This window comes from Dermochelys coriacea, chromosome 24 (assembly GCF_009764565.3).
Source record: "Dermochelys coriacea isolate rDerCor1 chromosome 24, rDerCor1.pri.v4, whole genome shotgun sequence".
Taxonomy (NCBI): Eukaryota; Metazoa; Chordata; order Testudines; family Dermochelyidae; genus Dermochelys; species Dermochelys coriacea.
The window spans coordinates 2,399,787-2,416,828 of NC_050091.1; the positions used below are offsets into that span (position 1 = coordinate 2,399,787).

At 41.1% G+C, this 17,042-nt stretch overlaps 3 protein-coding genes across 3 annotated transcripts; 1 reads left to right on the top strand and 2 right to left on the bottom strand.

Annotated features, from left to right (window-relative positions):
* Nucleotides 1–2,526: 2,526 nt before the first annotated feature.
* On the bottom strand, nt 2,527–3,028 carry LOC119848027 (scale keratin-like). Its single transcript, XM_038383387.2, has one exon. The coding sequence runs from the start codon at nt 3,026–3,028 to the stop codon at nt 2,543–2,545; it is 486 nt and encodes a 161-aa protein (XP_038239315.1). The 3' UTR covers nt 2,527–2,542.
* Nucleotides 3,029–12,340: 9,312 nt separating this feature from the next.
* Nucleotides 12,341–13,325, top strand: LOC119847915 (scale keratin-like). Its single transcript, XM_038383148.2, has one exon. It carries the CDS (start codon nt 12,562–12,564, stop codon nt 13,066–13,068), a length of 507 nt encoding a protein of 168 aa, XP_038239076.1. The 5' UTR covers nt 12,341–12,561; the 3' UTR covers nt 13,069–13,325.
* A 2,714-nt stretch (nt 13,326–16,039) lies between these two features.
* On the bottom strand, nt 16,040–16,548 carry LOC119848028 (scale keratin-like). Its single transcript, XM_043502076.1, is given in 2 exon segments — nt 16,040–16,271; nt 16,274–16,548. Coding segments are annotated over 2 exon segments (483 nt in total). The 5' UTR covers nt 16,541–16,548; the 3' UTR covers nt 16,040–16,055.
* Between the last annotated feature and the right edge of the window lie 494 nt (nt 16,549–17,042).

A 17,042-nucleotide genomic window follows, 5' to 3' on the forward strand; every position in this document is an offset into this window, starting at 1 on the left:
CTTGGTTGAAAAAGGGACATGATTTTCAAAGTCAGCAGCTTCACGATAGAAAGCAGATCATCTTGTGTGAAAAGCATAATTTTGGAGAGGGTGATTGGTTCTTGCTTGTACTGTAACCCTGAAAATACATTTTTGTACTCTGCATTAATTCATCTGCAAGTGTGTGCTCCGATGCTCATTCCCATTAAAAATTATTCTGCATCATAGCATTGGCCTTCTTTTTTTACTTTCTCCTCCTTTCTTTCGATCTAAAGCAATGTGAGTTAAATTCACCCCAGTGCAGATGCTCAGTACCTGCCCGCTGCACTACAACCCTCCACCTCAAGGGAATAACTAAGCAGCAAAGTGCATTAACTGGTCAATAGCATGGTGCTGGCCATCTGCCCAGGGGAGATATTCCCCCTTGTTCTAAAAGTCTCAGAAGGGAATTAGAATGTATTTCCCTGCTCTAAATATGATATAAAATCATAGAATCCTGGAAATATAGCGCTGGAAGGAACTTTGGAATGTCAGCTAGTTTAGCCCCCTGTGCGGATGCAGGACCTGACCTGATTGGTCTTTGTCGAACTTCTCCTTATTAACCGTCAATGATGGAGATTCCACAACTTCCCATGAGAGCCTGAAATCAATACTTTACAGTCATCATAGTTAGAAAGTTATGGCCAGTGTCTAAACTGTATCTCCCATCATGCAGATTAAGCCAATTACATCTCATCTTGTCTTTATCGGACATTCAGAACAATTGATCAAGGACCATGCACTTTTGAAATTTTTAGTTTTCAGTTCTTCTGTGAATACATTTTGCAGGAACAGAGACTTAAAAATTTCGGGCATGAAACGAGCCAAGTATTTCTAGTATAGTAAGTAGGTGTCAGTTGAAGAAAAATTAATTTTCAATTAAAAATCCTTTCACTCATATTCTCTTAAGGGTTATGATTTTATTATTTTAGAGACCAATCTATATCTTGATATTCGGAAAGTATTCGATAGTCACCCCAGATATTCTTATAAGCAAATTTGGGAAACATTTACCCCAACCACGTCAACCTAGAACGCTATACATAGGGCGGTACCCAGAGGAGGTTATCCTGGGTCTTTTACTCTTCAGTATATTCTCTAATAATTTGAATAATGGCGTGGACAATTCATTGATAATATTTGCAGAGGACACCAAGCTGAGAAAGGTTGCAAGCACTTTGGCAGACAGGATAAGAATTCAAAATGAGCTTCATTAAATGGAGACTTCATCTGATATAATTAAAATGAAATGAAATAAAGGCGACTACAAAGTATGAAGATTCGGAAGGAAATTGTCATACTCGGATAGGCACTCGTGAGGCCTAAGTTGGAGTTTTGTCTCCAGTTTGGGGATCATACTTCAATAGGGAAGATGTGGACAAACTGGAGAGAGTCCAGAGGAGAGCTACAAAAATGACAAAAGTTTTAGAAACCTGACGTCTGAGGAAAAATTGAAAGCACTGGGCCTGTTTAGTGTTAAGAAAAGCAGACTGACGGGGAACTGGATAACACTTTCAAGTATGCGTAGCATACTTTAAAGAGCATGGTGATCTATTATTCTGCATGTCTGCTGAAGATAAGATGAGATGTACGTGGTTTCATCTGCGTGACGGTAGATACAGGTTAGATATTAGCCATAACTTTCTAACTATAATGATTGTAAAGCATTGATTTCAGGTTTTCACAGGAAGTTGTATATCACTGACAGTTTATCAGGAGAGGTTTGACAAAGACCAGTCAGGTCTGGTCCAGCGTCTGTAGAGGTGTCTGGACTAGGTGACATCCCAAGATTCCTTCCAGCCCTATAGTTCAAGGATTCTACAATTATATGTAATATTTAGAGTAGGGAAATATATTCTAATTCCCTTCTGAGACTTTTGGAACAAGGCGGAATATCTACAATGGGCAGATGGCCAGCACCACGCAATTAACCAGTTGCTGCTTAGTTATTCCCTTGAGGTGGAGGGTTGTAGTGCAGGGGGGCAGATACGGAGCATCTACACTGTGGTGAATTTCATCCAAATTGCTTTGGATAGAACGAAGGGAGAAGAATGTAAAACCAGAAGGCCAATGCTATGATGCAGAATAATTTTTAATGAGAATGAGCAGCGGAGCACACACTTGCAGAATGAATTAATGCAGAGTACAAAGAATGTATTTTCAGGGTTACGATACGAGCAAGAACCAATCACCCGCTCCAAAGTGTTGCTTTTCACACAAGATGTTGTGCTTTCTGTCTTGAAGCTGCTGATTTTGAAAATCACGTCCCTTTTTCAACCAAGTGACTTGTTTTAGCCAGTTCAACATCAAATAGCACAAAGCACAATAGGAGCAGAAGATTAAGCTGTAAAACCATTACATCGTAAACCTACACTAATATGTAAAAAGTGGAAGACAGAGATAGGCCTGATTTATAGACATGATGCAAGTAGAGTTGTAGGCATCATTGTCAATCAGATCAGTGCGGAATCTCTATCTTGTCATTTCCTGATTGTTTCTCATTCCATGGATCGTTCTTCTGGGTTTAACATGGCCCACAATTTCCATAGCTGGACCCAGAATATCCTCCCCCAGAAATGGTACGATATGACTTCCTGCTATAACCACATGAGCCCCCATAACCATATGAGCCTCCATAACCACCCCCATAACCACCCCTGGCTCCTCCCCCATAAACAACAATATTACCTCCCCCGTAACCACCACCATAATCTCCCCCATAACCACCACCATAACTACCCCCAGAACCGATTGAGCCTCTGAAATCTCCACCAGAACCATATGAGATTCCAGGTCTTGCGGGCAAATATGGTAAGGTTGTTCCCACAATGCTGTCTTGAGGGCAAGTAGCGAGAGTTGGTCCTGGGAATCTCACAACAACTGGTGGCGCATAGACCACTGCACTCGAGTCTCCACATGATGTGACACACGGCTCGTTGCGGACGTCAATACATGGGCGTGGGACTATATCAGGATAGCAATCCTGTGGTGGGCAGTAAGAGTAAGACATCTTCTGTGATGGAGAGAATCCTGAAAAACACAGGAGGGAGGAAAATGTAAGATAGAACTGATAGTGGAAAAAGAGATTCAGGCATTGAGTTTTAGAGTAATGGGGGCTAGGTAGGTAGATAAGTTTTGTTGAAGGCCACATATCTGCTCCTGTTTCTTCCTTCTATTCCTCTGAACCCTTTCCCCCTTAGGCTTCAGAAACAAAAATAAACTAAAGCAATTCCAAGCTATTTCATGAGAAGTTACCTTTTCACTTCTCCATGCAAGCATAAAGCTGCACAACACACAAGTGAAGTGAGTGGTTACTTTCGCTGGGAAACAATATTAACAGCACAGAGGATAGATGCAAGTGACTTGCTCACCATCATTGGTGAGTCATTGGATGAGTTGGAAGCAGAATTTAGGCCTTCCTCGTGGCTATTTGTGATAGAATTGATTATTAGGAAATTCCAATAGCTCCTAATTGCTGCAACTGAGACTAGGGCCCCATTGTGACAGGCACTGTACAAGAAACGAAGAAAGAAAAGGAGTACTTGTGGCACCTTAGAGACTAACAAATTTATTAGAGCATAAGCTTTCGTGAGCTACAGCTCACTTCATCGGATGCATTTGGTGGAAAAAACAGAGGAGAGATTTATATACACACACACAGAGAACATGAAACAATGGGTTTATCATACACACTGTAAGGAGAGTGATCACTTAAGATAAGCCATCACCAACAGCAGGGGGGGGAAGGAGGAAAACCTTTCATGGTGACAAGCAAGGTAGGCTAATTCCAGCAGTTAACAAGAATATCAGAGGAACAGTGGGGGGTGGGGTGGGAGGGAGAAATACCATGGGGAAATAGTTTTACTTTGTGTAATGACTCATCCATTCCCAGTCTCTATTCAAGCCTAAGTTAATTGTATCTAGTTTGCAAATTAATTCCAATTCAGCAGTCTCTCGTTGGAGTCTGTTTTTGAAGCTTTTTTGTTGAAGTATAGCCACTCTTAGGTCTGTGATCGAGTGACCAGAGAGATTGAAGTGTTCTCCAACTGGTTTTTGAATGTTATAATTCTTGACGTCTGATTTGTGTCCATTCATTCTTTTACGTAGAGACTGTCCAGTTTGGCCAATGTACATGGCAGAGGGGCATTGCTGGCACATGATGGCATATATCACATTGGTAGATGCGCAGGTGAACGAGCCTCTGATAGTGTGGCTTGTGTGATTAGGCCCTATGATGGTATCCCCTGAATAGGTATGTGGACAGAGTTGGCAACGGGCTTTGTTGCAAGGATAGGTTCCTGGGTTAGTGGTTCTGTTGTGTGGTGTGTGGTTGCTGGTGAGTATTTGCTTCAAAAGCCCGTTGCCAACTCTGTCCACATACCTATTCAGGGGATACCATCATAGGGCCTAATCACATCAGCCACACTATCAGAGGCTCGTTCACCTGCGCATCTACCAATGTGATATATGCCATCATGTGCCAGCAATGCCCCTCTGCCATGTACATTGGCCAAACTGGACAGTCTCTACGTAAAAGAATGAATGGACACAAATCAGACGTCAAGAATTATAACATTCAAAAACCAGTTGGAGAACACTTCAATCTCTCTGGTCACTCGATCACAGACCTAAGAGTGGCTATACTTCAACAAAAAAGCTTCAAAAACAGACTCCAACGAGAGACTGCTGAATTGGAATTAATTTGCAAACTAGATACAATTAACTTAGGCTTGAATAGAGACTGGGAATGGATGAGTCATTACACAAAGTAAAACTATTTCCCCATGGTATTTCTCCCTCCCACCCCACTCCCCACTGTTCCTCTGATATTCTTGTTAACTGCTGGAATTAGCCTACCTGCTTGTCACCATGAAAGGTTTTCCTCCTTCCCCCCCCAGCTGTTGGTGATGGCTTATCTTAAGTGATCACTCTCCTTACAGTGTGTATGATAAACCCATTGTTTCATGTTCTCTGTGTGTGTGTATATAAATCTCTCCTCTGTTTTTTCCACCAAATGCATCCGATGAAGTGAGCTGTAGCTCACGAAAGCTTATGCTCTAATAAATTTGTTAGTCTCTAAGGTGCCACAAGTACTCCTTTTCTTTTTGCGAATACAGACTAACACGGCTGCTACTCTGAAACCAAAGAAACGAAGAGTAAGACCAGGGATAAGGAGCTCACCTGGGAGGTGTCAGATCTGGGGTCAAGTTGCTGCTCTGACTTTGACAGAGTGAGATTTTGAAAACAGGTCTCCTAAATCTGAGCACAGTGCTCTAACCACTGGTCTATCAGATATTCTAGATCACTCCCATGCTACTAGCCCACCAAAGCCCTGATGTGGTCACCTTCAATTGTATCTGTGGTGCGTCTTGAACTGGTAGGTGTGCTCTGAGGCAACCTAATGCACTATGAGCCATAGGAGAGATCAGGGGGAAATTCCCTCTGGGGCCAGGACACTGAGCACCATGGGAGAATCAGGACATTGGTGGTTTTGTGCATGTGCACAAATAGAAACTTAGATGTTGAGAGAATTTAGGTGCCTGCAGTGTTAGCAGTTTGGAAGACATCAGTGTCACTTTATTGTTGGACTTCATTGCCTAGAGAGGACCTTAGATGCTTACGTCTCTTTGTTGATGTAGCTTCAGGAGATTAGAGTGCCAGCTTTCAGTGCAGCTACACTGTCTGAGTGCTGAGCTGTTTGAGAAGCTCGTCCTATCGGACTTGCCCGCCATCACACAGGAAATCAAATGCAGAAACCTAATGCAGATTAACTGAGTCCTTGTCCTCTGCCCTGACCACAGGACCTTCTGTTCTCACCAGCCCAGGAGGAATGAGTTAAAAAACATAGAGTCTAATTATTAAACCCACAGTAGAATCTATTTCTCTTATGGATGCCTGGGATTTTCAAATCGTTTGGAAACTTTTACGATAAAGAAGTGCAGAGACACTATTAAGAATGCAGGTAGCCTTGTTAAATGAGCTCAAAAGTGGGGCTAGAACCCTGATCTGATCTAAGTCATCATAGCTACCTTTAGTTCAAAGGTCTTATTTCAACTTACACCAGGTACAGATCTGGATTAAAGATTACAAGTTGCACCAATAACACTTTACATTTTGCAAAAAGAAAAGGAGTACTTGTGGCACCTTAGAGACTAACAAATTTTACATTTACTTTACATTTTGCGATACTGGTAACCTCAGTGGTTGAACTCATCCAGTACCCTGTCTCTAACGAAGAGGCTAAGAATTGCTCTGAAGAAGAATTCACATATAGCACTTCCAACTTTTCAAACTTACCGTGATCGGGATCATCTACTAAACTAAAAAGAACAATCAGGTTGCATTTCAATTGTTATATTTTAAAACTGATCTCCAGGCTTTTATGGAAACAGCAGGCTCAGATCATCCCCTCATGGAAATACCTCTGAATCCAGTGGAGTCGGCTCAAGGTCTGGCAATCTTACTTATCTATGACGGGTTAGAATAAAGCTGTCCATTCCTAAAGTCGTTTAAGGGTGCAATTTTTCAGAATTGTGTAATGGATTTACATAATCTACCCTAGTATAATTATTGGAACTGGGACACCCATTCCCATTTGTTTTCCTAGCATGATATTTTTAAAGTCGGCATCCACCAAGGCCTGCAATGGACTAGTTCCAGAGAGCCTCTTTTGGAAAGAAAGTACTAACTTCCTCAGTATTGCTAATATTACAGATTGTTGGTGCAGGTTCAATCCGTTGTTAAACTATCTCTAAACCAACAACTAGAGTAGTTTGAATTCAATAGACTTGCCCAGTTCACCAAGGGATGGAGTCAAAAGAGGTGGATAGAACAACCCGGCCTTGCAAGCACTTTTGTATGGCTTCTTAACCAATGAGAAGGCTAGGTGACACCCTTTCTGTACGGAGAACTTATTGGTAACAAAACAAAGTGTTTTTCTCGATAGATAACACCTCTAATAAGTGCAATAATCTTGATCGTGATTAATCAATTACTCAATTCTCAGTTCCACATAGATGACATGAACATTTCATCTTAAATCTTTATGGGCAAGATACCTCCCTGATATTATCCCTCTGATCTCCTTGGTGTTGACACAGATATAAATCCAGTTCCATTTCATTAGTACTCCATTGAAAAACTTCAAAATTAGAGGATGACTCAGAGGTGTATCAAGATTACAATCTGTTGTGACATACAGGATTCCATGGTACTTCATTATATCCCGACTAGTATCTAATTAGTGACAAGGTGGAGTTCACCCTTCTAAATCCTTCTAGGGTGGGAGACATTATTCTGCATGCTTAGTATTCCCACCCTTAGCTATACCAGCTATACCATATACTATGTTTGAGCCAACAGCCTTTTGAAGTGCATGAATATCTCTCCAATCAGTTCAATGGCCTTGGAACCAGGCCTTTTGGGTTACAGTACTGTGGTGGACACATGACCTGGGCAATGGCACAAACTGATAAATTAAATGGTAATAAGTCACCAGGACCAGATGGTATTCACCCAAGAGTTCAGAAGGAACTCAGATATGAAGTTGCCTAAGTACTAACTGTGGTAAGAAGTCTATCGCTTACAGCAGCCTCTCTATCAGATGATTGACGGATATCTAATGTGATGCCGATTTTTAAAAATGGTTCTTAAGTTCAGTACAAGGTAACTTGTTTGAAACTATAGTAAAGATCAGTATTCTCAGCCATATAGAGGAACATGATATTCTGGGGAAGAGTCAATATGGCTTTTGTGAAGGGAAGTCATGGCTTACTAATAATTAGAATTCTTTGAGTCAGTCAACAAATATATGGACAAGGGTGATCCAGTGGAGAATGGGGACTTGGAGTTTCAGAAAGTCTTTGACAAGCTTCCGCATCAAATGCTCTTATACAAACTAAGCAGTTATGGGATAAAAGGGGAAGTTCTCTCATGGATCAGTAACCTGTTAATATATAATGGGAAAGGGGTAGAAAGGAAACTTTTAGTTTTCAAAGTGGAAAGAGGTAAACAGTGGGCTCCTTCAAGGAGCTGTACTGAGACCAGTGCTCTTTAATATATTCACAAATGATCTGGAAAAAGAGCTAAACTTTGAATCGGCAAAGTCTGCAGACCACACAAAATACTTATGATAGTTAAGGGCAATGCATAATGCAAAGAATTACAAAGAAATTTTACAAAACTGGGTGACTGGGCAAGAAAATGGTAGTACGATTTCAAGTTGACAAATGCAAAGTAATACAGATTGGAAAATATAATCACAATTATACACTAAGAATGATGGGGTCTAATTTAGTTGTTGCCACTCAAGAAAGATCTTGGAATTATTGTGGGGAGTTTTCTGAAAACGTCCGCTCCATCCTAGAATCACAGAAATATAGGACTGGAAGGGACCTTAGGAGGTCATGTAGTCCAGTCCCCTGCACTCATGGCAGGACTAAGTTTTATCTAGACCATCCCTGACAGGTGTTTATCTAACCTGCTCTTAAGATCTCTATTGATGGAGATTCCACAACCTCCCTGGGCAATTTATTCCAGTGCTTAACCTCCGTGGCAGTTCAGAATTTTTTCCTAATGTCCAATCTAAACCACCCAGTCTGCAATTTGAGACTATTGCTTCTTGTCCTATCCTCAGAGGTTAAGGAGAACAAGTTTTCTCCATCCTCCTGCGAACAGCATTTTATGTGCTTGAAAATTGTTATCATGTCCCCTCTCAGTCTTCTCCTCTCCAGAGTATACAAACCCAATTTCTGCAATGTTCCCTCATAGGTCATGTTTTCTAGACCTTTAATCATTTTTGTTGCTCTTCTCCAATGATCCCGAATGACTCCGATACCAACTCAGTCAGCTCCTTGAGTATTCAAGCATGTATTTCATTAGGCCCTGGTAACTTGAAGACATAGAATCATAGAATCATAGAATATCAGGGTTGGAAGGGACCCCAGAAGGTCATCTAGTCCAACCCCCTGCTCAAAGCAGGACCAAGTCCCAGTTAAATCATCCCAGCTAGGGCTTTGTCAAGCCTGAAATCTGATTTGTCTGATTGTTTTTAACTTGTTCTTTCCATATTTTAACCTCTGATCCTACTTCATTTTCACTGGCGTTTACTACTTTAGACATCTTATCATTACTAAACTTTTTGGTGAAAATTGAAATAAAAAGTCATTTAACACATTGTGGATAAGTCATGAACATAAGAATGCCCTGCAGGGTTAGAACAATGGTCAATCTCACCTAGTATCCTATCTTCCAACAGTGGTCAGTGCCAGATGCTTCAGCAAGAGGGAACAGAAATGGGCAATTTGTCATCCAGTCCCAGCTTCTAGTCGTCAGAGGTTCAGGAACACCCAGAACATGGCGTTGCCTTCCTGAGCAACTGGGTAACTAGGCATAGATAGACCTATCTTCTATGGGCCTAATTCTTTTCTGAATTGAGTTATCATTTTGGCCTTGTCCCCTGGGAACAAGTTGTACAGATTGACTGTGTGTTGCATGAAGAAGTACTTCCTCATGTTTGTTTTAAACTTGCTGCCTATTAATTTCTTTGGGTGACCCCTGGTTCATGTGTTATGTGAAAGGGTAAACCGCACTTCCTTATGCATTTCCATTACATGATACATGATTTTGTAGACCTCTGTCACATTCCCCCTCAGTCCTCTCTTTTCCAAGTTGAACACTCTTAGTCATTTTAATCTTGCCTCATATGGAAGCTGTTCTATACCCTTAATCATTCGTGTTGCCCTTCTCTGGACTTGTACCTTTTTTGAGATGGGGTGACCAGAACCGCATGCAGTATTCCAGGAGTGGCACACCATAGATTTATACATCGGCATTACAGTGTTTTTCTGTCTTCCTAACATTCTCTTAGCGCTTTTAACTGCTGCTGGACATTGAGCAGATATTTTCAGAGACCTACCTGCAGTGAATTTAAAATCTCTTTCCTGAGGGGTAACAGCTAACTTAAACCCCATCATTGTGTATGTAGAGTGGGGATGATGTTTTCCAATGTGCTTTACTTTGCCTTTTCCAACATGCAATTTCATCTGCCATTTTCTTGCCAGTCACCCAGTTTTGTAAGATACCTTTGTAACTCTTTGCACTATGCTTCAACTTAAATATCTGGAGTTATTTTGTGTGGTCTGCAAACTTTGCCAACTCACAGTATCCCCTCTTTTTCATTTATGAGTAAGTTGAACAGCACTGGTCCCAGTACAGATACTTGAAGCTATTTACCTCTTTCTACTTTGAAAGCTGAAAATTTTCTTCCTACTCTTTTCCTCCCTATGTTTTAACCAGTTACTGATTCATGAGAGGATCTTCCCTCTTATCCCATAACTGCTTAGTTTACTTAAGGGCTTTCAGTGCAGGAGCTTGTCAAAGGCTTTCTGAAAGTCCAAGTATACCTTCTCCTCTGGAACATAATTCTCCATGTATTTGTTGACCAACTCAAAGAATTCTAATGATTGGTAAGAGATGATTTCTCTTCACAAAGTCATATTGATTCTGCCCCAGTGTATGATGTGGCTGATCATTCTGATCTTTACCAAGTTGTAACCAATTTATCTGATACTGAATTTAGGAGACTTTTCTCAAAATTGGCATCACATTAGTTATCTGCCAGTCATCTCATAGAGAGGCTGATTTAAGCAATTGGCTAGTTACCACAGTTAGCAGTTCTGCTATTTTATATATGAGTTCCTTCTGAACTTTTGGGTGAACACCATCTGGTCCTGGTGACTTATTATCATTTAATTTATCAGTTTGTGCTATTGTCCTGGTCATGTGTCCAGCACAGTATTGTAACCCAGAAGGTCTGGTTCCAACACCATTGAAGTGATTGGAGAGACATTCATGCAATTCCAAAGGGTGTTGGCTGAAATACCCGGTCTACCAGTAAGGGAGGGAATGCTAGACATGGAGAATAATATCTCCCACCCCACTAAGAATACAGAAGGGTGAATTCCACCTTGCCGCTAATTAGATACTAGTCAGCATTTCAAGAGTGACGTGGAATCCTGTACATCAAAGCAGATTGTAATATTGATACACCTTCATATTTTGAAGTTATTCATTGAAGAAGAAATGCAATGGAACTGGATTTATACCTCTGTCAACACCAAGCAGATCAGTGGGATGATACCAGGAAGGTATGTTGCCCATAAAGCTTTCAGATTAAAGGAACTTCAGGGTGTAATTCGCATGTCATCCATTTGTGGGATTGGGAATTGAGTAATTGATGAACCATGGCAAAGTCTTTAAAATAAATATAGGCTAATAATAATGATCATATAAAGCAAGAAAACATTTTGTTTGGTCAGTGGTAATGCACGCAAGAAAACACTTTGGTTGGTTGGTTATTGAAAGGGTGTCTCCTATCCTTCCCATTGGTTAATAAAGCATATAAAAGTGCTTGCAACTCTGGGTTGTTCTATCCACTTCTCTTGACTTCATCCCCTTGGTGAACTGGGTAAGTGTATTATTGAATTCAAATTACTCTAGTTGTTGCTTTAGTGTTACTTTTAACTATGGATTGAACCTTCACCAATACTGTGTGATTTTAGCAATATTAATGCGGGTAGTTTTTTTTTCCAAAAGAGACTCTGTAACTAGTCAGTTGCAGGCCTTGGCAGTGGCAGACTTTAAAAATATCATGCTGGGATTTTCAAATCCACATATGGGATTAGGACAAACATCTGCAATAAGTATAAAAGGATAGTGCATGTAAATCTATTACACAATTCTAAAAACTCTCAGCCTTAAACTACTTTAGGAATGGACAGCTTTATTCTGACTCTTTATAGATAAATAGAATTACCAGACCGTCAGCTGAGTTCACTGGACTCACAGGTATTTGCATGTGGGGATGATCTGATCCTACAGTTTCCATAAAATGCTGGAGATCAGTTTTGAAATGTAACAATGGAACAGCAACTTGATTGTTCTTTTTAGTTTAGTGGATGATCAAGTACTAAATAAGTTTGAGAGGTTAGAAGTGCTTTAAATGAATTTCCCTTCAGGGCAGATCTAGCCCCTAGTTTAGTGATGCTAAGAAGAAATTCTCCTTATGAGCAGTTTCCTCCATAATGGGCCACGTCGAGGACATTGGATGAGTTGGACCATGAGCTGACCCACTATGGCAAAATGTAAAGTCTTAAGGGTAGAACTTGTAATGTTCGATCCTGATCTTTAGTTGGTAGAAGCTGAAATAGCAGCTTTGAATTAAAAGTAGCTCTCACTGATTTCTCAGGGTGTTGTGCAGCTTAATGGTTGCATGAAGCAGTGAAAAGGTAACTTGTTTTGAAATTGCTGGGATTTTTTTTTGTTTTTATTTTTTAGTGTGTGTTTGAAGCCTAAGGGGAATGGGTGCGAAGAAATAGAAGGAAGAAACGGGAGCAGATATGTGGCCTTCAACAAAACTTATCTACCTACCTAGCCCCCATTACTCTAAAACTCAAAGCCTGAATCTCTTTTTCCACTATCAGTTGTGTCTCATGTTTTCTTTACTCCCTCCTGTGTTTTTCAGGACTCACTCCATCACAGAAGATGTCTTACTGCCCACCCGAGGATTGCTATTATGATATATGCCCACGCCCCTGTATTGACGTCCGCAACGAGCCGTGTGTCACATCATGTGGAGATTCGAGTGCAGTAGTTTATGCGCCACCAGTTGTTGTGAGATTCCCAGGACCAACTCTTGCTACTTGCCCTCAAGACAGCATTGTGGGAACAACCTTACCAAATTTGCCCGCAAGAGCTGGAGTCCCATATAGTTCTGGTGGAGGTTTCAGAGGCTCAATCGGTTCTGGGGTTACTTATGGTGGTGGTTATGGGGGAGGTTACAATGGTGGTGGTTACTGGGGAGGTAACGGTGTTGTTTATGGGGGAGGTTACAATGGTGGTTATGGGAGTGGAGCCTGGGGTGGTTATGGGGGTGGTTATGGAGGGTCATATGGTTCTGGGGGCTCATGTGGTTATAGCAGGAAGTCATATCGTAGCATTTCTGGAGGAAGATATTCCGGGTCCGGCTATGGAAATTGTGGGCCATGTTAAACCCAAAAGAACGATCCATGGAATGAGACACAATCAGGAAATGACAAGATAGAGATTCCGTACTGATCTAATGGACAATGATACCTACAACTCTACTTGCAGACTGTGGGTGTTCATCAGCTCTGTAAATCAGGCCTATCGGTGTCTGCCACTTGTTACATATTAGTGTAGGTTTATGATCCAATGGTTTTGCAGCTTAGTCTTATGCTCCTATTGTGCTTTGTGCTATCTGATGTTGAACTGGCTAAAATAAGTCACTTGGTTGAAAAAGGGACGTGATTTTCAAAGTCAGCAGCTTCACGATAGAAAGCAGATCATCTTGTGTGAAAAGCGAAATTTTGGAGCGGGTGATTGGTTCTTGCTTGTACTGTAACCCTGAAAATACATTTTTTGTACTCTGCATTAATTCATCTGCAAGTGTGTGCTCCGATGCTCATTCCCATTAAAAATTATTCTGCATCATAGCATTGGCCTTCTTTTTTTACTTTCTCCTCCTTTCTTTCTACCTAAAGCAATGTGAGTTAAATTCACCCCAGTGCAGATGCTCAGTACCTGCCCGCTGCACTACAACCCTCCACCTCAAGGGAATAACTAAGCAGCAAAGTGCATTAACTGGTCAATAGCATGGTGCTGGCCATCTGCCCAGGGGAGATATTCCCCCTTGTTCCAAAAGTCTCAGAAGGGAATTAGAATGTATTTCCCTGCTCTAAATATGATATAAAATCATAGAATCCTGGAAATATAGCGCTGGAAGGAACTTTGGGATGTCAGCTAGTCCAGCCCCCTGTGCGGATGCAGGACCTGACCTGATTGGTCTTTGTCGAACTTCTCCTTATAAACCGTCAATGATGGAGATTCCACAACTTCCCATGAGAGCCTGAAATCAATACTTTACAATCATCATAGTTAGAAAGTTATGTCCAGTGTCTAACCTGTATCTCCCATCAGGCAGATTAAGCCAATTACATCTCATCTTATCTTCAGCGGACATTCAGAACAATTGATCAAGGACCATGCACTTTTGAAATTCTTAGTTTTCAGTTCTTCTGTGAATACATTTTGCAGGAACAGAGACTTAAAAATTTCGGGCATGAAACAAGCCAAGTGTTTCTAGTATAGTAAGTAGGTGTCAGTTGAAGAAAAATTATTATTCAATTAAAAATCCTTTCACTCATATTCTCTTAAGGGTTATGATTTTATTATTTTAGAGACCAATCTATATCTTGATATTTGGAAAGTATTCGACAATCACCCCAGATATTCTTATAAGCAAATTTGGGAAACATTTACCCCAACCACGTCAACCTAGAACGCTATACATAGGGCGGTACCCAGAGGAGGTTATCCTGGGTCTTTTACTCTTCAGTATATTCTCTAATAACTTGAATAATGGCGTGGACAATTCATTGATAATATTTGCAGAGGACACCAAGCTGAGAAAAGTTGCAAGCACTTTGGCAGACAGGATAAGAATTCAAAATGAGCTTCATTAATTGGAGACTTCATCTGATATAATTAAAATGAAATGAAATAAAGGCAAGTACAAAGTATGAAGATTGGGAAGGAAATTGTCACACTCGGATAGGCACTGGTGAGGCCTAAGTTGGAGTTTTGTCTCCAGTTTGGGGATCATACTTCAATAGGGAAGATGTGGACAAACTGGAGAGAGTCCAGAGGAGAGCTACAAAAATGACAAAAGTTTTAGAAACCTGACGTCTGAGGAAAAATTGAAAGCACTGGTCCTGGTTAGTGTTAAGAAAAGCAGACTGACGGGGAACTGGATAACACTTTCAAATATGCGTAACATACTTTAAAGAGCATGGTGATCAATTATTCTGCATGTCTGCTGAAGATAAGATGAGATGTACGTGGCTTCATCTGCGTGATGGTAGATACAGGTTAGATATTAGCCATAACTTTCTAACTATAATGATTGTAAAGCATTGAATTCAGGCTTTCACAGGAAGTTGTAAATCACTGACAGTTTATCAGGAGAGGTTTGACAAAGACCAGTCAGGTCAGGTCCAGCGTCTGTAGAGGTGTCTGGACTAGGTGACATCCCAAGATTCCTTCCAGCCCTATAATTCAAGGATTCTACAATTATATGTTTCAGAGTAGCAGCCGTGTTAGTCTGTATTCGCAAAAAGAAAAGGAGTACTTGTGGCACCTTAGAGACTAACAAATTTATTAGAGCATCCGATGAAGTGAGCTGTAGCTCACGAAAGCTTATGCTCTAATAAATTTGTTAGTCTCTAAGGTGCCACAAGTACTCCTTTTCTTTTTACAATTATATGTAATATTTAGAGTAGGGAAATATATTCTAATTCCCTTCTGAAACTTTTGGAACAAGGCGGAATATCTCCAATGGGCAGATGGTCAGCACCATGCAATTAACCAGTTGCTGCTTAGTTATTCCCTTGAGGTGGAGGGTTGTAGTGCAGGGGAGCAGATACGGAGCATCTACACTGTGGTGAATTTCATCCAAATTGCTTTGGATAGAACGAAGGGAGAAGAATGTAAAACCAGAAGGCCAATGCTATGATGCAGAATAATTTTTAATGAGAATGAGCAGCGGAGCACACACTTGCAGAATGAATTAATGCAGAGTACAAAGAATGTATTTTCAGGGTTACGGTACGAGCAAGAACCAATCATCCGCTCCAAAGTGTTGCTTTTCACACAAGATGTTGTGCTTTCTGTCTTGAAGCTGCTGATTTTGAAAATCACGTCCCTTTTTCAACCAAGTGACTTGTTTTAGCCAGTTCAACATGAAATAGCACAAAGCACAATAGGAGCAGAAGACTAAGCTGTAAAATCATTACATCGTAAACCTACACTAATATGTAAAAAGTGGAAGACAGAGATAGGCCTGATTTATAGACATGATGCAAGTAGAGTTGTAGGCATCATTGTCAATCAGATCAGTGCGGAATCTCTATCTTGTCATTTCCTGATTGTTTCTCATTCCATGGATCGTTCTTCTGGGTTTAACATGGCCCACAATTTCCATAGCTGGACCCAGAATATCCTCCCCCAGAAATGGTACGATATGACTTCCTGCTATAACCACATGAGCCCCCATAACCATATGAGCCTCCATAACCACCCCCATAACCACCCCTGGCTCCTCCCCCATAAACAACAATGTTACCTCCCCCGTAACCACCACCATAATCTCCCCCATAACCACCACCATAACTACCCCAGAACCGATTGAGCCTCTGAAACCTCCACCAGAACCATATGAGATTCCAGGTCTTGCGGGCAAATATGGTAAGGTTGTTCCCACAATGCTGTCTTGAGGGCAAGTAGCGAGAGTTGGTCCTGGGAATCTCACAACAACTGGTGGCGCATAGACCACTGCACTCGAGTCTCCACATGATGTGACACACGGCTCGTTGCGGACGTCAATACATGGGCGTGGGACTATATCAGGATAGCAATCCTGGGGTGGGCAATAAGAGTAAGACATCTTCTGTGATGGAGAGAATCCTGAAAAACACAGGAGGGAGGAAAATGTAAGATACAACTGATAGTGGAAAAAGAGATTCAGGCATTGAGTTTTAGAATAATGGGGGCTAGGTAGGTTGATAAGTTTTGTTGAAGGCCACATATCTGCTCCTGTTTCTTCCTTCTATTCCTCTTAACCCTTTGCCCCTTAGGCTTCAGAAACAAAAATAAACTAAAGCAATTCCAAGCTATTTCATGAGAAGTTACCTTTTCACTTCTCCATGCAAGCATAAAGCTGCACAACACACAAGTGAAGTGAGTGGTTATTTTCGCTGGGAAACAATATTAACAGCACAGAGGATAGATGCAAGTGACTTGCTCACCATCATTGGTGAGTCATTGGATGAGTTGGAAGCAGAATTTAGGCCTTCCTCGTGGCTATTTGTGATAGAATTGATCATTAGGAAATTCCAATAGCTCCTAATTGCTGCAACTGAGACTAGGGCCCCATTGTGACAGGCACT